Consider the following 26,758-nt stretch of genomic DNA (forward strand, 5'->3'; position numbering starts at 1 on the left):
ATGTACATAAAAATGTAGTAAAAAATATATGCAAAAACCAAACTTGCTCCCATGTCCACAAAAGGAAAATATGGTCTTGCTTATGTTTTTTGTTCCTAAGCCTTAAAATTAAAAGGTCTTCTCTTACTCAAGCAAATGAAACTGGTTAGTACATGATTTTTCCTAATATAAATTACTGAGCTATAAAAATACAAATGCATTTCTTTTACTAAAGCCACTGACCACCAAGACAAGCTCTGAATTTAAGAATGACATCAGAAATAAATGCAAAGAATCCACCGGTAATACAACTATTCTTCCTTACTGCAAACTTTATACCAGAAGATGTTCAGAATGGTACCTGTGTGGCTGTGGCTCTTCACCTGTGATCATATTAGGGCTCTTTAGGGTTTTTTCACAGGCTACCTCAAGCTGAAAAATCTCATCTGTATCCCAATAATGCAGAGCCTAAACATATCCCAAGGGGCATGGTCTGAGGCCTAAGAGGTTTTCCTGACCTCTGGAGAATCAGGAATAATCTCTTAGAAATGACGATGACCCCTTCCTTCTTGGGAAAACAGGAAAGCTCTACTCAGGGAATCAACAGCCTTTTGTTCCCCTTCCTTTCTCTTCACCCAGCTGTTACGATCCCATGTTGCACTAGAGGATCCAGGACACGAGAAGAGGGCCATAGACTCCCAACCCTCTTCCATAAAATGGAAAACTCTAGTAAACAATGCTTTGGGTTCTTTGACAGTATGGCCTTCCAAGAGGCTCCACGACCCTTCTTGTCAATTCTCAAACTATGCCATCTCTTCTGAATGAAACACCACTTTAGCAGGAAAATGTAAAATTTGTAATTCTGTCCCCCAATATTTAAACTAATAGTTCCCAACTCTGCACATCAGCATCTCTGGAAAGCTTTTTAAAAATCCCAATGCGGGGCTGGGGATTTAGCTCAGCGGCACAGTGCCTGCCTGGCAAGCGCAAGGTCATGAGTTCAATTCCTGGTCCCGGAAAAAAACAAAACAAACAACAACAAAAAAATCCCAATGCTTCTACATCTACATCACACCAAAATCCCCGGCCATGGGGGCTCCCATAAAAACCTTCTCAGAGCTTCCCAGGAGACTCTGATGTACATCAACACTAAATATCACTGATGCTGAATAACAGGATGCTTTAGTACACAGCCAGCTCTGCAGTCAAATTCTGTCACTAGCTCCAGAACCAACCTTCCAATCTCTCAGTGTCTTGGTTTCCTCATCAGCAAACTAAGGATAAAGGTAGCTGCTATCCACAAATATGAAGAGTAAATGAGACACTGCAGAAAAGTCCTTAATACAGTAGCTGACATATAGTGAAACTTCAGCAGGTGTTAGCTATTAATAGCAAGAAGTGAGGTTTATTTTGTATATCTAATTATCCTCTGGAAATCAATTTTAGCTAGCTTTCTTCCACCAAAGTTATGCATGCACACATTTTCTTCTTCCTCCAGGATACTCATGAAAATACTTACTTTTTCCATCTGGTGCTTAATATATTATTTCACAGACCACCATCACAATAATACTTGATAGTTAATAATTCTGCTGGGCGAGGTGGTGCACACGTGTGATCCTAGCCCTCAGAAGGCTGGGGCAGGAGGATCATCACAAGTTCAAGGCCAGTCTGGACTACACAGGGAGTTCAAAGATAGCCTGAACTACATAATAAGACTCTGTCTCAAAAAAAAAAAAACAACCCAGAGGAACTAGGATAGTTAACGATTCTGCCCTTAGCAGAACTTAATGCCTCTATCAGTCTAGGCACCAAAGTCCATCAGTTGCCATCTATATGCAGCACAACCACCCTAACGCATTCATTCATTCATTAAAAGAAAAACCAACCAGAAAATGTGTTTAGTCTTCTCTGAAACAATATTTTCACATTTTGAAAGGATAAATGGAAGATTTATATACGTGAACCCTTGTGCAAGTACTATGTTTCGACATTTCTGAGAATTCCGGATTCACAAATTTTAGCTGAGCAATTTCATCACAGTTATTCATCAAGTTACAGGTAATAGTATACAACCTGTTGTTTGGAACCCTTCTAAGTTACCAGGCAAAATAAATTTTTTATGACCCTACAGCAACTGAACCTACTACTACATTAAACTTTAAGTGGCTTTTACATCGGGCATTTACATTTAATGAATATATAAAGAAACAAAGTCAGCAAATTAAATAGCTTTAGATCATATGACTTAAAACAATTGGCCTATGTTTACCAGTTGAACCTAGGTATCTTAGCAAAGCAAAGTATCCAAACTTGTTTTTAAGAAAATTATGAAGTCAGTGGGGCACAGTGGTACACACCTGTAATCCCAGCACTCTGGGAGGCTGAGGCAGAAGGACTGAAAGTTTAAGCCCGGCACGGGCAACTTAGGGAGTTAGGGAGTCACTGTCTCAAAAATAAAGGCAGAGGAAAGGCTGGGGATTAACTCAGTGGAAAGGGTCTGGGTTCAAGCCACTATTCTGTACAACTGAACCACACTAACAAATTTTTTTTTTTTAACAAATTTTTTAAAACAGAAAATTATGAGATTGAATTGCACCAGAAGAATTAAATATTCCATCTGTCATTAATTTGATGGCAAGGATAGAGAAAAATAATTTACAAAAACTCTGCTGTTCAGAACATGAGGCCTACTTTCAAAAATGATAACTGATACCTAAAACAAAATGTGTTGTTATCACTTAAGGATCACATATATAATGAAGCTTCCAAATTCTACATTTAAAGCACATCTGTAGCTTCTGACTCAGTTTTTGTTGTAGTTGTTGTTTGCTTTTTTATTTCAGGTCCCAAGAGTTCATACTGCATCCCCAAAAAACAATTAAGGGCTATCCTGTAAAAAGAAAAGTCCACCCCAGTGTTACCCACTGTCACACCAGTCCTAACCATATTCCACAAATGGCACAACCAGGAATAAAATTTGTTTACATAGCTCCCCTACACCTTTGCTTCCCATGAGCAAACTCAGCCTATCCCAAGAGGTGCTCAGTGTCCTACAAGGTTTCCTTTTGCAATAGGAATTTGCTGATAACAAAAGAAAATACTGAAACTATCCGTAGGCTCTAGAAGCCTTGAGAAACCAGTCTGTTCCTAATACATTTTTTTTCTCTTCTTGTTCCAAAAGAAATAAAGAGAATTTATATAACGTTACAGATTGCTGAACTCCAGCAAGGTACAGCAGAGTAAAAAGGATGTGACAGTCCCCATGCTATCACTGCTTTTAAAGCTATAACCTATATTGCTATATATCTGCCAGGCAAGTAATAGGAGAAAAGTTATACACCTGCATTTATATTCTTAGTTAAGTCCTGATTGACTATCTTATGAATTCTAATGCAGTGTCGTTATGCAAACTATTAAACCAATACCTATAGCAAGCACACTTGCTAATGCATACACATTAAATTTATTTATTTATTTATTTATAGGTAGTAGCATTTCAGTCACATCCAAAGAAATACTTCGGAGGTGGGTGATGGTGTGTGGGGGCGGAAAAAGAAATACAACCAGCATTCCTAATGAAATTTGGTTGAAAATTGCAGTAATCCATTTTCTGATGAAGTGGTTCAGGTGCATTTTACCCAACCCAAAATACATAAGACAGAGATAAAACATTCTTTAATAATAATGTACTTCTGATGAGACAGAATATAGAAAATTACACACTTGATAAATTCATCAGCTAGAAGCAATCAACGGCGCACTGGAGGTCACCTTCACATGCCCTCACTTTGCTTTCACAAATAATCACCTGAAATGCAAGCGCTGAGACTGACTTTTTCATCGGACTCAAGCACAAAACCTTCACTGCTCTTTTATGTCATATGAGGTTAGTTTTCAACTTGGTTAAGATTTTAACTAAATGCAGGGACATTTGGGGGCCATTTCTCACAGGCAAAAACAAAAACAGAAAGCACAAATGCTGCAACACACACATATAAATGCTTCTTTTACCACTAAAATGACCTTTACATTAAGGCAGATATTTACATAATCATATTCCAGGATTCTGAGACTAACAACCCTTTCCTCATCAGCAGAGTGGAAAAGTGATTCAATGAGAACTAGAAAAGCAAAACAGGATAGAAGCCACTCTAGAAAAGCAAGTTGAAATAAAAACAGGCTCAGGTAAAATCCCTTCATCTGAAAAGGCTCACCTTTGTTGCCAAAGCTTCAGCACTTTCTCGACAAGTCTTCTCTATTTCAAGATGGTTCTGCATGAAATTAACTTCCTCTATAACCATGTGAGAAACTAGGAATGAAGGAGGAAAAAAAGGCTCAGCACACAGAGATTAGTCAGCTATTCCAGAAGCCCACGCATCGTCCCATGATTAAGAATACATCAATTCTTTCTCTAGCCAGACCTTTAGCCATCACTGGAAAAAAGTTTTTAAGAAGTTGTCCTGATTAAATCTTAGCTAATATTTCAATGTTGAAAGAAAAAAAGAATACAACAAAGAAGCTTCACCACCGTTACCTACATTTTGGAAAGTTATTTAGGAGATTTTAAGTCTCTGCTTTCTATGTAATTATATATGCATCCATAGATATGTATTTATTCATTTAAACAAAAGACTCTCCCATAACTAAAGAGTGACAATATGTCTTCCTTTTTAAGGAAAATATAACTATTTTCCTTTTCTTAGGAAAATATAACTATTTTATATATTATACATAGATATAATGAAGAAAATTAGCTAATACAAAATAAAAGAAAAATAAATCTTCAACTGATCTTATGACTAAAATAACAATGAAGCAGCTTAGGGAACTATTACAGTATTAGTCTTTAACCGTGACAAATCAGTTAGTGTTATTTTATAAACTCTAGCGCAGAGAAGTATAGCACTGAGACGTACACACTATGGTGTGTGATGATAAAAGCAAATATTGCTAAGTTGTTTCTTGCTTCATAGACTGTCAGTAAGATGACAAGAAAAACTAAATCTTGATATTTTCCCATCATTTGAAAGATTAACTTTTTGGTAGCTGGTCCATGTAAATTGAGACTCAAACATACAAAGTAACTTGAAACTTGAATTATATTTTGAAGATCAACTAAGAAAGGTACCAACTTCTCTAGGAAAATTCTTGGAATCGCAAACCTATCTGCAGACATGTAAACTTATTGACATTTGTTTGGCTTAAAAAAAAAAAAAAAAAAGTTAAAGAACACCCAAAATGTGAAACCCACCAAAGTTAGGCAAAAAGCACTGGGCTCACATAACACAAAGAAAGATTACTTTTGCTTCATTTAAGCTTAATTAACCTGCAATTATGATTAAACTCAGGGGAAAAATTTCTCTCCAAATTAAATACAAAAATATATTACTTCCTAAGTCTGTCCAAAGTTCTTATTATGTTAATATTCAAATTCATAAAGCAGCACTAAATGGCCAGAAACATCTCTAACCTTGACATTTTTTCAGGGGTAATAATAATCTGCCGCAAATGCAGGCCAACCAAAAACCACTTAACTAATTAGTAGTTGCAGTCACCGAGAAAAACATGAATCAACACTGTTATTACAAGTGGCACATTTGAGTGGCATCTAATTATGACTTGATGAGCACGATACTTGCATTATCAACATTACTACTGCATCCCATCAGGGCCTAAAAGCTGCTGATGGCATTGACTTCGAGAAACTCCCACTCAATGGTACAGCAGCACCCAACAATCGGCTTGGCAGGGGCCCCCCTCACTAAATGACACGTTAAGCGTAATTACTGGTAGACATTGTAAATAAACAGGATTGGAAGTGAAAATTGTACCAAGTGCCTAAGACACAATCTGACACATTGGAAGTGGCAGCCTTAATTGAGAGTTTCTTTGACTGCTCAAGATCATTTCAACCGCATTTCTCAGAGGACAGTGATTATAACTGTGGAGACAGACGGCATAATGGTATCAGCACTGCTGACAGAGCAGTGAATTAAATTGTATCTGCTGTGGTGTGAAAGCCTTGATGAGAGGTACAGATGCCTTAGTGGTCTTATCATTATAACACAATGGTCATGTTGTCATCAACCTTTCTGGCTCCAATTGAAAAGAAATGATTGTGTGTTGAAGCTCCCCCCCCACCACCACCACCCCCCTTGTCCTCTTCTATCTCTTGTTCTGAATAGAACCAATTTTCAGAGAGCTATGAAATCACGCAATAGGTCCTAAAATGCAGCTGCTTGGCATACAAACGGGTCCCCATTAAACTGGAATCACACACAATATGTGTTTATGCCAGAAGAACAAATAGAAGCTGAACACAGGCCAAGTTCATTCACACACACAAAGCCCATGTAGCTCTTCATCAATATAATTGCCTTTTATATTGTAGTTTAAATAATAGGCTCTATTATTTCCTTAAAATCCTAATATTCCTGGCATTTTATCACTATGTTTACAAGGTAGGTTCTTCAAAAAATGTGAAGGAAAGAGAAAAGAAACCTATACAATTTTTTACAACATCAAATATTACTTTGAATTTTTAGCCTTAACTACTTGACATCTTCTGCCACAATCTGGTATTTCTACTCTGATAACAAAAACATAAACACTCTGCATTTTTCATAGGAATTTGACTTTTTATTCAATAACATTCTTGCTCATGAAAGAGTAAGAAAAATCATTCTGTGGGTAGTGAGATTCAGGGCTTGCAAAATCGGGGTGAGGGGACACATTTATTTTTTAGGCATTTTGTAAAAAGCTGTCCAGTGATTTAACTAGATAAAGTTGGCTAGGGAGTACCTGCCCACATGTTCTCCAGTTTTGATGTGGTATACTCCATCAGGTGGGGTTTTTACTCTTTCCTCAAAGAGGAAATAGTATATTCTGGAAGTTTGAGGAGGAGAATCCTATATTCAAACCCAGCTTGGGCAATTTAGCAACTTAGCAAAACTCTGTCTCAAAATAAAAAGCAAAAAGGGCAGAGGATGTAGCTCAGTGAGTAGGCCCTGGGTTCACTCCCCCATTACCACCAAAAACAGGTACAATACACATTTTAATTGTACTTCCATTTTTAGTTTAAGAAATTGTCCCATTGCTAAATTGATAGCATAGGTTCTTATCAACATTCTAGGTTCTAAGGCCATTTATATCCTTAAAATGTGTGCCCCATTTCCAAACACAGAAGTCAGCTCACATGATGCAAACAGAAATATTTTTGATGTGTAATTTTCAGCTTTCAAAGAATAAAGGTTTTCAAAACCTTAGCAGTTTAATGATTTTTTATTAGTGCATGTTTACAGGACATAATGACTATATTCCTTGTGAGGGGCCGCTACATGCACTTAACATGTCTTAATTCTCTTTTCATCCCCTTTTGCACCTCTCTTTCCCCCATCCCTCCACACCTTGGTAATGATTTGCTTTATGGAGTTAACTTTGGGCTTACATCATAATATCCATGATTCATGGCCACTATATCTATGACATTTGCACTTCTGAGCGGCATGGGGTTGAGAAAAGAAAAAAGATGAGCTTTAAGTAAAGGGACTCAATACTGAAGTTTTAAAAAGAAAAGCCAATCTTCTAGAAATTCATAATGAAATATTTATAACCAATACTAAAATAATGACAAGTACTAATCTTAAGGGAACATGAGTTCAGTAGGAATAGGTGTGGAGGCCTGACTTAATAATTACTGAAACCGGCTGAGAATCTACCAAGGTTCACTGTACTAGTTTCTCACTGTGAAAGAAATGTTAAAGATCGGACTATGTGTCCGGCTTTGTGCTAACCCCGTGACCTGGGTTCCTCTAGGAAACCTCACAGCGTTCTACAAAGTAGGTCTCGTAACAGTGTTGTTTTACTTGGTAACACTGAGGCCCAGAGGAGTTAAGTAACCTGTCCCACATCCGAGAGCCCTAACTTCTAAAGCCCGGCAAGCCCATTTCCAGGTGAGTCCAGGTTTCCACAGTCTTTTTAATTTGTGAAAGGTGTCACCACCAATGGATGATGCTTTCTGAGCAAAACTCTTCTCCACTTCCCAGGAGTGCAGAGATACCGGGTCTCTCTGAAGCGGACACGGTGAACACAGCACAGATTCCTCTTCAATGCCAGACGACACAGAAAGCATTTCACGTGCTGAGGAAACAGCTGGGAAGTTGGCACACCTGTAGGAAAACCAGTGTGCCCTGAAACAGAACACAGGATCGAATGCGTAGGCTTAAGCATATTGAAAGGATTTTGTTTAGTTCTCCTTGCACAAGACTCTGGTTTTCCAGATGCATGGCTTGCTCTACAGTGTTCTTTGTATAAAGGACTAGGCAGTTGGGGTGGGGCTGACAGAGGACTAAGAATGACATAGAAACATATGAACCCTAGGAAAAGCCTGCTAAGCAGAGAGAGAAGAGCTCTTTGGCCTGACAAAGCTCTTCCTGAGCCTTACTCAGCTACACTCACCAGGGAAAGGCCTGATAGGTACACATTACAGGGATTTCAGATTCCAACTTTGCACCATAAGAGACTACGTCACCGGGCTCTCCATATGTGCAGGATCATACACAGGATGCGCTTGATAAAGGCTAATGCTATGAACTCCTTACATTGAATGGACCCTGACAACCCAATAGGTAGGACAGTGGCAGCAGCAACTCCCATCTTCATTAAGCATTTACTATATGCCAGGTACATGTGAAGCATGTTTCACATAGATTAATCCCATTTTTAGCCTCAAAAAATCCATAAAGCAGGGTCATTTATCCCAATGTCACTGATGAAGAAACTTGCCCAGGGTTCTATGAAGCCACACCAAATGTTTTCTATAACCATATTCCCTTCCAGATCTGAAATTCTACCATCTGCTCAAAAGCTATGAACCTTTCACCTCAGATGCAGTTTTTAAAGAAGTATCTAGCTTTCTTACTCCCCATTTTCCCTTTCCTTTGAGACTGAGTACTCTGTTTTTCTGTCATGCAAACTTTAGTTAAGCAGGCTTGATAAAGGTAAAAGTTCAATGTGTACAGCAGAGAACGTTGCACTAACCTTCCTATTAATCCTTTTGGGTCCTAACCTGAGTTGCTGGTAAGGAAAAAAAAATAGTAAACTTTTTCAACTATCCAAGGTATTTAGAAAAGAGACAAAGGAAGAAGGCGAAGAGTAGATGGACATGCAGTTTATATGTTACTTACAAAGTTCTGGGGAAGTAGCTTCCATTTTTGAATAATATAGAAGGCAAAATCCCTACCATCTACCTAAATGAAAGCATTTTATACTAAGTCCACCCATAAAAAAGTGAACTATCCCCATGGGCACATAGTATACTGATCCACCATCAATAGATCAGGCACACTAATTGGTAACAACCGCAAGAGGCTTGCTCAGAGGCAACGGGTGTCAGCACAAATGTAAGTATATTCCATGAATCCCGCTCTCAGGAAGGGGAAAGTCCCGTACAACTACAACCAACACATTCACAAACAAGAGATATTCCTACCATAGCACAGTGTCCTCCCAAGATAGGTAATATCAGCAGTATTACACTTAGATTTTCTTTGTGCCAGTCAGATGCTGAAATAAACTGGCTATTGAAACTTAACTGTAATGTTGCATTTTATAGCTGTTGTACCTTCCAGAAAAGTAAAAATGGTCTCTTGTGTAGTTACCAAGTCAACACTTCATGATATTATCAAATAGCCTGCCTGATACAGCATCTGCAGAAAGACAGAGAAAGGCCATGCTTCCAAGGGAGGGAGTCACTCCCCAGTACAGTCTGGCTCTTTGCTCATGACTTACTTCCATCTGACACTTCTGGGTCTGATCAGCTATGTTCTATCTTCGGGGACAAATAACAAATTTGTGTCATATAAAGCAATTACAGGGGGCTGGGGATTTAGCTCAGCGGCAAAGCGCCTGCCTGGCAAGCGCAAGGTCGTGAGTTTGGTTCCTGGTACCAGAGAAAAACCAAAAAAAAAAAAAAAAAAGCAATTACATAGCAAAAGTTTAGAAAAAGGTTATTATAGCTTTTGTGTGAATATAGTGTTCCTAGGTGAGCGATCTATTTCAAACATTCAAACTCTTAAAAATGTCTAAGTTCTGTGAACTATAGCTGTGCTTCTCTTTTAAAAACCATTTAATTGAGGCATACCTGACAGGCAAAAAGCTGTACATATTTAACACATACAATGTGAAGAGCTTGGAGATAAGTATATACTCGTGGAACCACCACCACCAAGGCCAGTCATATCCATCACCTGCCAAAGTTTCCTCCCACCCTACTGACTTATCTACTTGTTTGTTTATTTGCAGCACTAGGGACAGAACTCAGGGACTCACACATGCTAGGCAAGCACTCAGCCACTGAGCTATGTCTCCAGTTTCTATTTATTATTTAAAATATTTAATATAAAATCTACCCTCTTGGTACATTTTAAGTACTAAGTTGATACCTCAAACCTGCATCGTAAAATTCAAGTATAATTCCTTTCTTATGAATTCACCTAGAAAACTAATCAGATCACTGTAAAGCTACATATATATATGTATATAAATACTTTCTATGGGGCATTATTTATAATAGTTAACCAAAAATTGATCCATAAAGGAGTAAGTTATGGTACTGTTGTATATCAGAATACTATGGGCAACAAGTAAAACTAATGTATACCTCTACTGCCATGCAAAGAGGATAATATACTATCTACTAAAAACGGCAGGCTACAAAACTGAATGCAAAATATATGCCTTCAATAGAAACATATATTACTCAAATGAAAGACCAGAAAGCATAGATTACAAAATACTATCACTGACCCTTCTCAAAGAGTCAATGTAACAAAGTAAAATTATTCTTCTTTAATTTCTTGCTTAGTAATGTTTTCTTATAACAAGAAGGAAATTTTTAAAATAATACCCTCATAAAACAATAATGCTTATTCCATTCCTTTAAAAACCACACTAATGCCAGGGCCTTTCTTGGGCAAACAAGAAGACAATTTTCGCCTCCCGGGTTGTATGACCAATGCATCAGCAACGAAACAGGACATCTATGTACTCACATAATCCCCAGACAGTTACGTATTTACAATAATTCCACTGAAATGCTTACATACTTTTCTGAAATTCTTCCAGTTTTTTAACAGCTTCATCTCGTTCTTGCCTAATCTTGTCACACTGAAATGAAAAAAAAAAAAGAAATGTTAAATTTCTACTACAAATTTTAAGATTAGAAATGTGTACAAGCACAAACTTCTAAGCAGCAGCAATTTTCTGAAAACAAAAGACACCGAAAGTGTACACATTCGCACTGCGCAGCTAGCACGGTATTTGTGCCATTACGCATCTGGCCAATTTTCTCAGACCTTCTAAGATAATGAGTTGCTCTACTATTCACTATCTCCTCCATAACAGACCAGTTCAACATCCCGGAGTTAAAGCAAACTCATTCTTGAAGAGAATGTTTGTGCGAAGAAGGCTAACACAGAGAGCGTCCCATCATCCCCAAGGCAGGTCCCCCTAGGTTTGACTTGACACAGCAGCGGTGAATTCAGACAAGCAAGGAAAGGCAACTGAAGGAAGGCCACAGGCCACCACCCAGCCCCAGCACTCACTCGCCCACAGAAAGTGATGCTAGTGTCCTCAGAAGTGTGAACAGAAAGTGGCAAATTAAAAGGATGTACATAACAGTACCATAACTTTCAGAATAGGGATGGATCATTTATATACACTGATTTTTAATTTAAAAAGGTGGAAGGACTCACTGAAAAGACTTTAGGGGGAAAACCATAAAAGAAAAAGACACTAAACCATAAAGACCGTGTAGAGGATCTGATATAGAAACAAATATCTCATATTTCAATAAGATGTTATATCATTAATATCAACAAGATGGTAATGATGTTTTCAAAAAAACAAACATTCCTTATGAGAACTGAATTCAATTTACCTCAAATTTCATAAAATTGAGAAAGTAAAATATATTGTAGAGACATTTCATCAAAAGTACCTAAAACTCTAAAAAGTAATTTAAACTGACAGGGTAATAATTAAAAATTTTCCAGGTGTTGGCACATACGTAGAAGTCTAGTGCCGAGGAGGCTGAGACAGGAGGATCACAGGTTTGAGGTCAGCCTGGGCAACTTAGCAAGACCATATCTCAAAATAAAAAATAAAAAGGGCTGAAGCTCCCCTAGTTCAGTGGCACAGCACCCTTGGGTTCCCTCTCCAGTGCTGCAAAAGAACTGAATTTCCTGGGAATACCTTATTCAGTAAGAAAAAAGTACAAAAAAAGCACAACTTCAAATTATACTTGACTGCTAATACACCAGATAAACATACTGGGATTTCAATTTGTTGGATATTTTTAATTTCAAATTTCAATGACTAAAAAATTATAATGTCACTGGTAGTTTGAAAAATCAAAATTCAAACAGAGAGATACTATCATCTATTATACTAGCAAAAACTGAAAAAAAAATCTGATATTAAAACCTGGCAACTCACATTCTGCTGGTGAAAGTGTAAATTAGTATAACTACTCTGGAAATAAATGTCTATCAAAATGGAAAATGCACTCCCCTGTGACTCAGCTAAATGCTACACCTAGGTCTAGGCACCCAGAGAATCTCTAGTAATGCATACAGGATGATCTGTACAAAAATGTTCTACATTTATAATAGCAGTGTATCATGACATATTCCTATGCTGCACTACACAGCAGTGTGAAGGAACAAATTAAAACCATATATGGTTTTATATACACATACATGATACATACATCAACGTAAATCTCTAAAGAGAAAAACAGCAGAATATGCATCAAATGATTACTTGCCCATAAACATTACATGTATGTATATATATTCATGCTATATATGATATATATAAAAATATATGATCATGGATTGGAAGGATTCATACATGACTTATGGCAGCAGCTGCATTTAGGAGACAGAGTGGGTGGTGGGACTAGGGACGAATGGTAGAGGAGACTGTCAATTTTATCTGCATGATCATTTACTTAAAAAAATACCCAGTTGATTCTTTGCAGTGGGTATCTGTTATTTTTGTGTCCTTCTCTGCGGGTTTAAAAATATTTTAAAAATAAACAAGTAAGAAGCAATCAGTTTAGTCTTCCCCTTTTGTCCCTAAACTGGGAAGTGGGACTCTGTTCATATGGGTTAATCCATTCGGGCAGGAGTACATAAACAGGCACCAGTGCTAATGCCGCAAAGCTGGTTATCAGATTCTCATTTCAAACCCCTCACCCCCAAAATGAATCAGGCTGGACAAAAGATCATTTCCTAAAGAAGGCAGATTTTTTTCATTGACGTTTCTTTTAGAAATCCATCATCTGTAAAAACAAAAACAATTCCGCCTAATAAAGTTTCTAGCTCCTCTTTAATAGATAAACTACATTTATCACATTTTGGTGATTAAAATGCTCAACACCAAGAGTTCTGAATTCTCATATAATCTTCCCCATCCAAGCAGACTATTCACACAGTACAGCCATTAATTCTGAGATTTCTGGCCAGCTTTTTCAAGAAAGTTCATCTTGTTTTCTAGACTTGGCTCCTGCTTGTTTTGACTTTCCCACCACTCCAACCTGTCAGTTCACCTCTCTCCAACAATAAACAGTCCAGTCCAGTGGTACTGAACCTACCGCATGCATGTCATAGGGGGCTATTTGTTACCACTGAAAGCTGTAAAAGGGTTTCTCTTACTGGTATAGTCTAAGGCACAAAGGAAACCAAATTTCTGGGTAGACTCAAAGGCCTGAGTCATGATTGCCAATTGAAACATATTTGTTGTAAAACTTTTTAATTAACCTTGTGTTTCTTTTCTGGAAGTATGAGATGTAGTGCCAGAGGTATCACCGAGACTTTGTATGACAAGAGTATAAACAGGCATGACAATCTGTCTAGTCAGACCTGGAAAAGGCCACCAACACACACCAAATACCAATGCAGCGACCATCCACGGGTCATTAGCAATGCCTTACTGTCTTAGGCAGGCTTGGACCAGTTGCCTAGAATAGAAATAAGACTTTTTGCCCACACTTTCTGCTCCCAATGATCAGGTACTCAGACTCTGGTTAATAACAGGTCTCAACATCTGTCTTAGTCCAACATGCAGGTAACCACTCTGCAGCGGAGCTTATGCTAACCCTCTAGTTACCACCAATAGATTCACAAGCTGTCTTCCAACCCCAGCTGTGTTCTATCAGGGGTCTTCATGTTGCTTTGCTTTCTATTTTCTGCAACCACATTATGATAGAACTGGCAGCCACAGAATTTACCATCTGCTCTGCTGAAAAGGGTGTGTGTTGGGGTGGGGGAAATTCACACATGCTACAAATGCAGCTTACTTATTCCACACCAGAATGGGTCAAAATATGAAGGATGCACCCACATACTAAGCAAGAATCCAAACACACACTTCTTATTTCATTTTAGGTGAATCCAAACACATATCCTGTACTCTTTCAATCTACCAACAGGGAGCCATTACCATGGATTGCGGGCATTTTTAGAAGAATGTTTCATCTTTGTGCCACACAGAGGCCCCTCTCTCATCTCACCCTTCCCTCTACTCTGTTCATGCAGCTGCGCCATCTGTAAAAACTGCTTCTTTTTGTGTTGAGAATTGCTCATGAAGACTTTGCAATAGCAACAGATGTTCTTGGGCCCACGTCACTTAATTACGATGCCCAATAATTCTCTGCAGCTCCAGTGGAGTAGAACCCAGCAGCCCAAGTGCTGGCTGGTTTAAGCAAGCTGGATAACATTACAGCTACTCCAGTCTCTATTATGGCTCTTTATGAAGTGATGAATTGACCAGAGTCTGGCCTTGCTGGTTTTGAAAGCCCTTCATATCAGAAGCCTTGGACACTTTCCAGATCTCTTCCCTGCACCACATCCAGGCAGATACTTGGCTTCTTAAACCACCCTGGATCTGAGAGTACTGACTGATTTGCAGAGGAAAGTCCTCCTACTGTGAATTGGCACCTCTGCTATCCACCCATAGCCCCAACACGGGCACCTCAGTTCTGTCTACCTCACCTTTCATACAGCTACTGTCAGCAATTAAAAGTCTGCTTACTGGGGCTCAATAGAAGTGTGCATAACTGATGTAGATATCAAGATAGAGTTATATTTTGTCATGTACATTTCTGAATTGTGTCTAAATTCCATTAACAGAAATATTTTTATCTTTCTGGTACACAAATGCAATGGAAGATTACCAGCCCACAGAGAGGGCTGCTTTGGGCCCCAAGAAGTACATACAAACATGAACCACCTACACATCACCAAGACAGGGGACCACCTAGACATAGGCAAACACCTTACAATTGACCGAAATAGACTTTTGAGCAGGTGTCTCCTATAATCATTGAATGGCTCTGCTTCCTTCCTGTGAGCACTGAGCAAACTCATTCAACAACTAGCCAGGTCGGGATAGTATGTTAAAGACTGGGAGGAAAGTGATGTTCTCAGAAAACTTAGGATCTACCAAGAAAGAACAACGAGGAAACAAACAATAAGGACACTTTATATAATGGAGAGTATTACAGAAACATAGCCAAGGCAATAATAGAACATCTAAAAAGGTTTTAACCCCCACCTCATTTTTCTCAAAGTTCACTGCTTTTATGATCAGATATAATATTTAAACGTTTAAACATGCATAGCACCAAAAGTATGTATATTTACCTGTTTTGAAATCCTTGATGTAGTGAAAAGATAATAAAATCATTTTTAATAATAATCAACAATCTTAACATCCACCTATGTAAATCTGGCCACAACTCAATGGTGCTGTCTACATTTCTATGTGCTTATCCTTGAAGAAACAATACACTAAATAATTCTCAAAAGGGCAGAATCTAAGTCATTTTAAATAATAATCAACAATCTTATCAGTCCATCTATGTATGGCTGGCTACAACCTAATGGTGCTTTTTGCATTTCTATGTCCTTATCTTTGAAGAAACAATACAATAAATAATTCTCACTAGAGAGGAATTCCTTTCACTCTTTACTTCTGTGTTCTTCTTTCTTCCAATTCAAAGTTCTTTCCCTCCAATTTTCACAGGCAATAAAGGAGTAGTAGCTGCCCTGCAAAGCTGTTTCCAAATTCTAGGTCTTGTGTGTTAGACGGAAACACATGTCATCAGAACTGAGATCCTTGCTCTTTGTTTCTGGATAGATTGCTGTTAATAAGAGACTCATTTTCACTTTCAAACTGCTAAGTAATTACTTTTTCTCTGGCACAACCACTTGCCACTCTGTCTCAAAGAAACTGCATGTATGTGGATGTATTATGCATGAACAGTTAGCATAATGGATGCAGATCTTGCTCTTTAAAGTGGCTTCTTTATTGATTCTTCTCAAATAAAATACTTTGGGACCTTCACCTCTGAATGTTATACAAGGGGAGGAAATTTTAACAATAGATGGGCGAGCCAAGATGCAAACAGTATCATATATCTCGCTTCTCGAAACACAGGTCTTGGAAAGTATCTGTCTTGTTCCCCTTTCATTCATTGTCCCAGGCAAGCTGTCAGAACCACCTGACGCACTGTTACAGGAGCTCACCCCGAAGCACTTCCAATCAGCCACTTAAACATTTATGCATTTCAAAACTCTATCTCTGAACACAATATTAAACTTAAATACTTACTATTTAACGGCAGACGTTCTTCTAGTATAGAGTTCCTTCTTTTTATGCACACTCCACAGATATCCCTGCCACCCTGAGAAATGGGAAAGCTACTCCATTCAAAGCTCAATGAGGCTTTCCCCCCCATAAAGGAAAAAAACTCCAAGTGAATCATAAGAGAATGTCCTTCAATTGTAGAAGTACGACTAACGTTTGAATACTGCGATTGCTACACAAGCAAAGGAACACATTGGGTTGATTCGAAAATATGCAGCCGTCTATTTCTCCACACCCCAAAGTACAGATTTAGAAGAACTGCTAACTTCAGTTTGTTAAACTCTCTGACCTTTTCAGATACTGTTGATGATGCCATTTAGAAAATAGACAAAAAATAATGGAGAGTGGCACCCTTTCATAATCTCCACTTATACTGATGTTAAAACACGTACACATCCAACAATCTCAAGTTTCTTACATTTTAATCCAACCCACACCACTTACTTATATTTGGCTTAATATTTTGGTAACAATGAATTTTGGCTGATAAATGTGACAAGTCCATAAGGAATATACAGATGGTTTATTATAAAAATAGCAATTAATTCTGCTTGAAAGAGTTAGAGAAGACTTTAAAAAAAATAAATGACATTTATCCAAGCATGAAAGGCTACTAAGTTTGTCACATGTTCTTTTCCCATTCCAATGTTAAGCCTTACACATTCACTCATACAAGTGCATAATTTACTCCCGCTATTTGTCAGTTGGTCTGTATTCCTCATTAGAGTGGCTATTCTCAAGAGTACAACTTTCACATATTTTTCCTTATACTTCGGTGCTCAAAGGTGCTCAACAGAAAAGCCTTTGTGTTCCTTCACAAAAGCTTTCCTTGTACACCCAACAGATTCTGATTTCATCCTCAAAGTCACTGATAAAAATATAAAATGGCCAACATTCCATCCTTCCTAAAAAAGAGAGAACTACAGGGAAAGACAAGGTATACTGGTCCATCCCTAAATCTCTTATTCTTATCCTTAGATACGTTATATCAGGATCTATATGCGTGCACACGTGTGCAACAGTTTCTGACACAAGACTGATTTGTTATTTAAATTTCAGTTTTTCAACACAAACCAATAGTGAAGACACAGGGCCAGAAAAGTATTGAGAATGATGATTTGCTATGCACTAACAACAAAGAATACAACTAGGATATTTATAGAAAAAGAATCAAGACACCCCCACAACTTTACCTACTTATGAAAGAACACAGTGGTCAGAAGACCCAGTTGTGAATCTAGACCCCGTTACTCATTACCTGTATAACCTCAGGAAACTCACTACACTTCCGAAGTTCCTTTCTCTCTGTGAAATAGGGCTGACACAGGGCTGTTTGGAGCATTAGTAGAGGGAGATAAGAGGACACAGATGTCCCATAGTAGCTTCTTGTTACACACAGGCTGTTAAAAAACTACTTTCCCTGAATAGCACACATCCTGAAACTTGTCTCAACAGAGACTCTGAGTAGGGAAAAAGAAGATGCCACCCAAACAAAATCACGTTCACTACCTCTTCCCATTGGTAAGGGGCGGTCATGGCCTGACCACGAAGATAACCGGACTTAATGGAGGACATGTATAAGGGAGAAATACCTTCCCATTCATTCTCTTGCTCTCCCATTATGCCAAATTTTCCCACATCCAATTAACTATGGCAAAAGAAATCTTACAATGCATGAACTGAACTGATGAACTGAACGGCCCGCTGGGCTGGGGGGCCTGAAAGAAGACGGCTGAGTGTATTTGCTCATGTGGACTGGACAGAGCTCCTCAGCCAGGCAGAAGAGAGTGCTTTCCCAGAGAAAATGGTGTCCTCCATTTGCCACCTCCAGAACTAAAGCTGCTTTTACACATTCTACGTTGTATAAAAGGCTTTTATTATACACTTCCCTCCTTTGTCATAGAGCACCCCCCCCTTTGAGGGGAAACGTGCAGTAATAAGCAAGCTAGTCTTTTAGCAGAAGGTAAACAGAGTGCTGTGAACTTAAGACCACTCTGCTTTGTTCTACCCAACTGTGCAGCATTCTATATTGCTTTCATTTCTTTTCCTCCCATTTGTGTGAAGAGTTATTTTTGAAGAATTAGGCCAGAAGCAGGTCAATAATGCTTACAGATGTTACAAACATATCCGGCTATGCTCTACATAGAGAAGCATGTAAACAGTTAATGGGCTCAGGTAATGCGTCATCCTTCCTTCATCAAAATGCATTTTACTTATAATCCACTTGCATAGCTGATAGTTCACTTAAAATCTCACTGCAAAAGATGGCTCTGGGTTAACTAACCATTATGGCCACCAGCATAGTCTATAGAGCATCTCCTCTATTCAGGGCACTGCTAGTTCTACATGTAAACGAGGACTAAGAAGAGAAGCAAACAAAAAACTTAAGTCTTCATCTTCTGTTACTGGCTATTATCTGTATCTTTTTCTTTACCATAGGAAGACCTCTGTTGGCTTTCACTCCTCATAGCATCTAAGTCAAACAGTTCGGAATTAACCCCTTCAGTTGGCTTTGCTCTTCCCCAGTTGGCTCCAGGAACAGCTATAACAGAGACTCCACCAACTGCCAACTTCTCAGCCTCTTTCTCCTCCTACAGGTGGAAGGTGGTTGGCTCTCTTAGGAAAGAGGATCAAGCTATCTGGTCTAAGCATCATGCAGGAAATTTTCTTTAAAATTATGAGGCATCAGAGACCAAGACGCAAGCACGACCTCTCCACCTATGTATAGCCTCAAGACATCTGTGAGTTCAGGTAGTTACAGTGATAGAATTAGAAACCTGTCAAACTATTCTCTGTGCCCTTTTTACCACCTTATTACATAAGGTATGATTAAAAAATATGATACATGTTCAAATTTTTAAAATATATTACAGCAAACGACACACTGCCATTTGTTCCCCTCAAAATACTCCACCTGGCTTCGAACATTCTTGCCGCTCTTTCTACTAACCCAAATTTGCTTTTATTTTTTTTACAATTATTTGTTTATTAGTACATCTTTGCCATACACAATTACATTTACAGTGGCGAATCTGTATATGAACAGAACCCATCTTATTTCTTTTTTGTCCCTTTCTCCTACATCCCTGCTCCCTTCAATTTTTATTCCAAATCATACGTGAAAAAGCACTATTTCCATTTTCTCTTTGATTCTCTTTTTAATCCCTTTTCCCTTCCTTCCTTCTCTCTCCCTCCATCTCCTGTTCTTCTTCCCAAGTGAAAAAGATACCCTTTATTTTGCTCTTTCTTTATAGCTTGGGTCTCGCACATAAGAGAAACAATGCGATGTTTAAACTTGTCTGATTTACTTCATCTAACGTTATGCTCTCAAGGTGCATCCATTTACCTACAAATGCCTCAAGTCTACCCTTCTTTATGATTGTTGCCAGTTTCTGCAGTAGTTCTGGCAGTCTTCTTTCCTGCATGTCTTTAGTTGCACTGTCCCGGCTGCCTTGATGTCTTGAACCGATTCAAAATATTTACCTTTCATAGTCATTTTGACATTAGAGAAGAGCTTTCTCTTGCATGTTGCCAGATCTGATGAATAAGGTGGATGAGAAACACCATCATGTTTTTACAAGCCTGCCTTTCTTCAGAGGGCACTCAGCATCAGCATTCACTGTATTTTTATCATACACGTACAGATAAAAAAGACTTCCAGAACTGCCTCAGAAAGTGGCAAGAATGTCGGCATAAGTGTGCACAAAGCAAAGGAGAATATTAGTGGCAGTGTGTCTTTTACTGCCAGAGAATTTTAAAATTTAAACATTTACCATATTTTTTAACCAACCCTTGCCTGCAGCAGCCACCTATTATCATGACTGTTTAGCAGCCCCTACCAACTAGTCCCTGAACTGTCTGATGAAAAGAAAGCGAGGAAATAAGATTTCACAGATCACCAGGATTAATTTACAAAAAGCCAAAGGAGCTTTAAAATTAGGTGAAAAAAATTATCTAAAAATCTATTATAATCTGCTTTGAATTAGAGTGCTTACCATTAATATCACTCGTCATACTGTAGCTGGATAGGTGGCAAATCAGTATGACTGAAAAAGTTAAATATAATTCTTAAGAGACAGAAAATAATACCAAGTATGGCAGAGATTTTACAAACAGTTAACTTACTGCCAGTCTTTATTACAGTCCTTACTCTAAAATTTTAAAAATAATGTATCACAATTTATAGCAATGATAACCATCTTATTATTTAATAACCACTAAGGTCCTACTTTATGAATTTTCCACTAGGAAAATAACGTTCCAAAACATTTAGTCTATCAAAAGTAATTTTTAAAGTAAATTTTATTTATATCGAAACAAAAATGGACAGTTCACTACCTCTCACCTATTTTTCATTTTCCCCTCAGTTTCTCTATTTTTCTATCTTGTATTTGCCCCGTCACTGAATTTACAGAGGAAACAATATATATCATTTATATACTAAAGCAAATATTAACAAATCTTAAGACATTTTTAGAGAAAAGGAGGATACAGTTTGTGAAGATAAAGAGAATTCATTTATTTAACATTTAAAAACTAAAACTGCCAGAGCTTCTGAGAAAATTCACAGGCTTCCCCTTCTTCACCTTGGGTGGTTTTCCAACAACCAGTATATTATTCCCATAGATAGATGAAGCAAATGTATAAAAGGTTTATAGAGATTTCTGTGCTAAGTACCAACGGCTAGCTTGTCCAGTGTCTACCATGTCTGGTCCCAAGGGTAAAACTCTCAGGCCTTTGGCTGCATCCCCAGGCTCCCACATCTGACTGTTAGGGGAAAGGTACAATGCTAGAGGACTTGTATGGTTTGGCCTGGTGCCTTGCTGCACATTTAGCTGTGTAGTTAATCTCACAGAGCTGCGCCCACTGTGGCATGCCTGCTATTCTTTACCATCTGGAGCCTGGAGTTGATATTAGCTTGAACCACACAAGCAAGAGAAAAGAAAAGAAACCCTCATTCACATTTAACTGAAATTGGTGGCTGAATAATGCACTATGCTGCCTAGGCTTTTACACGTGTAAGAAAAGGGTAAAGTACAAACCTTCTCCTTTGTTTTCTGGTTCTCTGCTCTAAGGTCTTCATATTCGCCTATAGCTAAAAGAAAAAAGAAAAGCAATGTTACAACTCCATTGGAAGTTTACTATGGAAAAACCTGAGAACCCAACTTATGCCACTGACTATTTACTAGGTTGGGGTAGGGTGGAGAAGAAGCCACAAAAGCCTGCTGCCTGTAAAAGCAGGGTAGAAAAAGAGATCACAGCAGACGGGAGCCCATCAAACTGAACTTCAGATCTCCCTACATCACTAGGAAGACCTAGGAGCTAAGGGAAGTGACCTGTGACAAGTCATTCTTCCTCTTTCATGCTCAGCACATGGTCCTGTGAAAGGGTTTAGGTGGGTGTTTCCTCCCAACGCTATTAGTTTATGCTACAAACAGAGGTTTATCTAGAAATTATCTCTAGAAAACAAAGTAAGCTTGTACATTCAACTCAAGTCATGTGTCTACTTTGTACAGAGCAAAAAGTTTAGGCTATGAGCGCTCAACTAAGACCCATTATTTCTCCACAAGACCGCAGTCAGCAAACCATGAGCAGAAACATGCCAGATTCAACCAAATTGGGAATATATGTAAACTGATATATTTCCAACTACATGATGGAGAAAAGTTTTCTACTTAAAATCCTCTATTGCTAAAAAATGAAATAACCTGAACCCCTACATTCATGTTTGAGCAAAAGCACCACTTAAAGTTGAGAATATCAAGTTTAGAATGACAACTTAATATCAAAGATGGAACAGAATCTCAATAAGCCTAAAACTGCTGTTCAACCCATCCCTGGGCACCAGAAATCATCAGATGGGGCTTTTATCATATTAAAAATTTAACTGGGATTTATCTACCAAAAAACAAAAACAAAAAACAAAAAACCTGTTTTTCAAAGAAAGGCAAGGTTGACTATATCTGCAGACAAAGATAAAAATCTGAAATCAGAAGCTTCAAGAATATCTCAGAAATATCCAATTATTAATTCTAAAGGTTAATGCTAACCACTAAGGCAGAGAACATCCCAGAAATAAATAACATGGTGAAGAGTGTGTTCTGTTTCCTCCAGGAGGGATCTACAGATTTCAGAATACCTGCAGCAATGGTAGTGCCAAAATCATTAAAAATTCACTTCAAATTAGTAAATATTTATGGGGTTATACCACCATGCCCAGAACCATGCCCATGGATATAAAATAAAAATTAATATACTTTTATTGAAGCCATATTCCTGATACTCTTGAGCATTAGATGGCTCATAAAACAGTTTTAAATATATACATGTAAAGATGTAATCCTTTTAAAAAAAACTTTCAACAGAAAATATCTGACTGACCACAGAACAAAGCTCTCTGCACTTCTCATCCAGATCAACCCCCACCAAACAATGAATATAAACCAAATTGTCCTTGATCTAGAAAAATCAGTGATATGTGCCCCACTTCTTCACAGAGAGAAACAAGGATTAGGGAAGATTCCAAAATATGCTCTTACACCATTAGATAATCTATGATCATGACCCCAAATCTTATTATTATACCATCTCAAAAAATAAACATGTATCTTATTGAGAAATTTTGGCTTAGATCACTTGACATTTAAAAGTATCTATAGGGGGTGGGGATATAGCTCAGTGGCATAAGCGCCTGCCTGGCAAGCTGAAGGTTGTGAGTTCGATCCCCGGTACCACAAAAAAATTTTAAAAAATAAAAAAATAAAAAAGAAGTATCTATAGATGAAGTTAAAAATTCAAAATTAATTTAATACTCTTATTTGTGATCTACTTCATCAATACACAATAATCTCATATTAAGGAATTTTTTTCTATTTAAAACATCAGTTAATGGCTTTAAAGGCTTTTGTAAAATACTTGTACTATTCTTCCATTATACTGTCAATAGAACTCAGATGGACCATTGTAAACTCCCAAACACTGGATCTTTATTAAAAGCATTAATTAAGTACCCTCCATCGGGGCTGGGGATTTAGCTCAGTGGCAAAAGCGCCTGCCTGGCAAGTGCAAGGTCGTGAGTTCGGTTCCCGGTACCTGAGAAAAACAAAAAAAGCAAAAAAAAAGTACCCTCCATCTATCATATTTTAGTGGAAAGCAGAGAAAATATGCATGTTTGTGGCTATGTGAAATTTTTACAAAAATAAAATAAAGCCTGGTACAAGGAAGGGGAAGGAGAACTACGGGAAGCATTTAACCACTTGGTAACAGGGGATATCTGAGGGATGAGCCATAGATGGAAAGAAAATCATTTATTCCTTTGAAGTTCAAAAACCAAGCTCCTCGCCCTAAGGAGCACTTATACATACCCAGAAATATATATGCATATATATCACAGTACAGATATATGTAACCCCATCCTCAGCAAAGCTGGCAAAAATTGAAGCGGCTTTTTATCATTCCGCTACTTTTCAGATGGCAATGAATGTCAAGGGAAGGCAGAAAAAGCCTTCTTACTGTTTCAGAACTGGCTCACAGTTTGCAGATTTTGAAGTAAGCTTGTGCCACACAAGTGATTTGATGAGAGACCCTCTGAACTCTAAATTAACCAACATATTAGAAGAGATGCATAAGAAGCAAGATATATCATGCACAGGTACAGGTATCCTATGATGAATGTTATCATTATGTCTATGTAAAATGTACCCATAAAACTTTTAAAATGCAAAAAGAGAGAACAAACATTCAAAAAAAATAAATAAAGAGATGAATGTGACCAATTCTCTGTCATAGGAAAGTCACAGCTTGGGAAGCCTTCGTCTCTCAGGTCCGCCGGTACAGCATGTGCCACTGTGCAGTAAGGTCATCCAGGTCAGTAATTACAATGCGCAGCTGGCTCTCATCCTGAGCACCTCTTGGCCAGGGAAGCTGCAGCAAGTCACTTAATCTAAGTCTTGGGTTCCTCATCCAGAAAAGTGTCTCCCATGGTGCTGTTATTCAGAGTAAATGCGTTAGGGGCTGGGGATTTAGCTCAGCGGCAAAAGCGCCTGCCTGGCAAGTGCAAGGTCGTGAGTTCGGTTCCCGGTACCAGAGAAAAACCAAAAAAAAAAAAAGAGTAAATGTGTTCACATACATAAGTGTTCAGGTGCCTGAATCCTTCCCTACACACTAGCCATGCTAGCCATGCTAGTCATGTTTATTACTACTGCAGTATTACAACAACTCTTCAGTATGTGATGAAAGAGATTAGGCTGCTCTGGCTTTCAGGCTTACTTTTGTCTCATGTGGCCCAAAAGATAGCTAACTGGAAAAATCTCTGAAGCCCAAACTCCTACCATCCCCCACCAAATCAAAGAGGTGGAAAGGGACTGAAGATCAAGTGCAAACACTCTGTGTTCTAAAGAACCGTGGCAGAGGAGCGGGAGGACATCTGAGGACTTCATCTTTCAATCCTGACCGCATGCGGGAATCTTCGGGGGAGTTGACAATCACACCGAAATTGACTCCCTCTCCACACTGTCCTGCCCTCCCCAAGATTCTGGGGTGGAACGCTGGCATCTTTTTTTTTCAGAAGTGAATGCTGGGGGTAGTGAATAGCCAAAACTGGGAACCATCCATAACAGCAGAGAATAGAAGAAACAACAAGGTGGTGGAGAATACCAGGCAGAGCACGTGTTTTAAGAATCATGCTGCTTCTCCACCTTCTAACTCAATCATGCCAAGAAAAGGAGTTTTCTCTCCACGCTACAAACATGACATTGCCGGCCCAAGAGGCAACTGAGCAGACTTAGTTGTTTCAGAAATGTGACAACTAAGGTTCATAACTATAAGCCAGTAACACCCTTGGTGAGGGTTCACAACCACCACGGCTTGCCTGTGACCGTCTGAGCACTGAAAGCCCAGCATCCCTGTAAATACCAGTCCTAGGAAGGCTAATTGCCCTACCTTTATCATCCCCAGATCAGCATTTCCCACCAACTGTTTCTAGAATTGCACAGTCTATTATACAGCCATTACCAAGAGGTAGCTAGGTGTTAATTATTTCATTTAAACAAAATGTAAAATTCAGTTCTTCAATAGTCACATGTGGCTAGTGGACACCATACTGGACCCTGAACACAGAACCTTCCCACACAGAAAATCCTATTGGTCAATACTATTCTGAACATCTCTGTCCAGATACCATGTAAGCACCTCAAACACAACACGTCAGAAAGCGAGCACAACACGTTCCTTTTACCCAAGCTTCCTGCACTCAGGATTTCCTCTACTGCTGTCGTCATCTACCCAGCCCTGAAGCTGGTACCCACAGGATGAACATTGAGTTCATTCTCTTCCATCTCCAAAGGATTGTCAGATTCCTCCCATCTCTATAAATATTTCTCTAATCTGCTTCCTCTACAGCCAGTATCTTTGCCTAATTCAGACTCTCAGTATTGACAGAACTCTAATGCTAGCTTCCCTCTCCCTGAGTTCATTTTCTACACAGAAAGTAGCCTACTGATAAAGTAAGCTACTTATTTCATTTCCTTGCTTAACAATTGCCAAAGACCTTAGCTTCACAACTTGGCACCCAACTCTACTGCCCACATTCAGCCTTGGAGGCTTCAATCTATTCCATCACAGCCAAAACCCCAGTGCTTCCCTGACCTTTCTGCCTAGGTGCCTTTGCAAATGTTTTCTCCTCTACCTGCCAAGTTCTCTTCACCTCCTCCTTTGCAATGCAGTTCAATTCTCAATTCTTCTAAGAAGCCCTCTTCATATATCTCAGGCTAAACCAGCACTTATATTTTAACGTACCACCAGAGTACCTTGTTCACATAAAGATTAATTATCCTTAATCCAAAAAATCTGAAACTCTTTAAGTGCCTAAGTTTTAGATTTGAGAACATTTCCAACTTTGGATTTTTGCATTAGGGATGCTCAGCTGGTAAAATCTATGCAAATATTACAGCCATCCACCTCCCAACCTAAAATCTGAAACAAGCATTTTGGGGAAGGGATATTCAACCTCTACCTCTATGAAAGCCATATATGATATATATATATATATATATATATATATATA

General features: G+C 38.5%; 1 protein-coding gene across 2 annotated transcripts in view; it reads right to left on the reverse strand.

The window, feature by feature from the left end:
* The window catches only part of Shtn1 (shootin 1), a gene marked incomplete at its 5' end in the record, with an annotated part of 80,746 nt that extends 58,956 nt beyond the window's left edge, over positions 1–21,790 (reverse strand). Inside the window, 3 exon segments of one of the 2 annotated variants that reach the window (XM_005387870.2) lie at positions 4,197–4,291; positions 11,088–11,148; positions 21,738–21,790. In XM_005387870.2, the coding sequence (XP_005387927.2) occupies positions 4,197–4,291; positions 11,088–11,148; positions 21,738–21,790 (209 nt within the window). 2 annotated transcript variants of the gene reach the window in all.
* Positions 21,791–26,758: the final 4,968 nt, after the last annotated feature.

Source organism: Chinchilla lanigera, unplaced genomic scaffold, assembly GCF_000276665.1.
Source record: "Chinchilla lanigera isolate Chin_1 unplaced genomic scaffold, ChiLan1.0 scaffold00030, whole genome shotgun sequence".
NCBI lineage: Eukaryota > Metazoa > Chordata > Mammalia > Rodentia > Chinchillidae > Chinchilla > Chinchilla lanigera.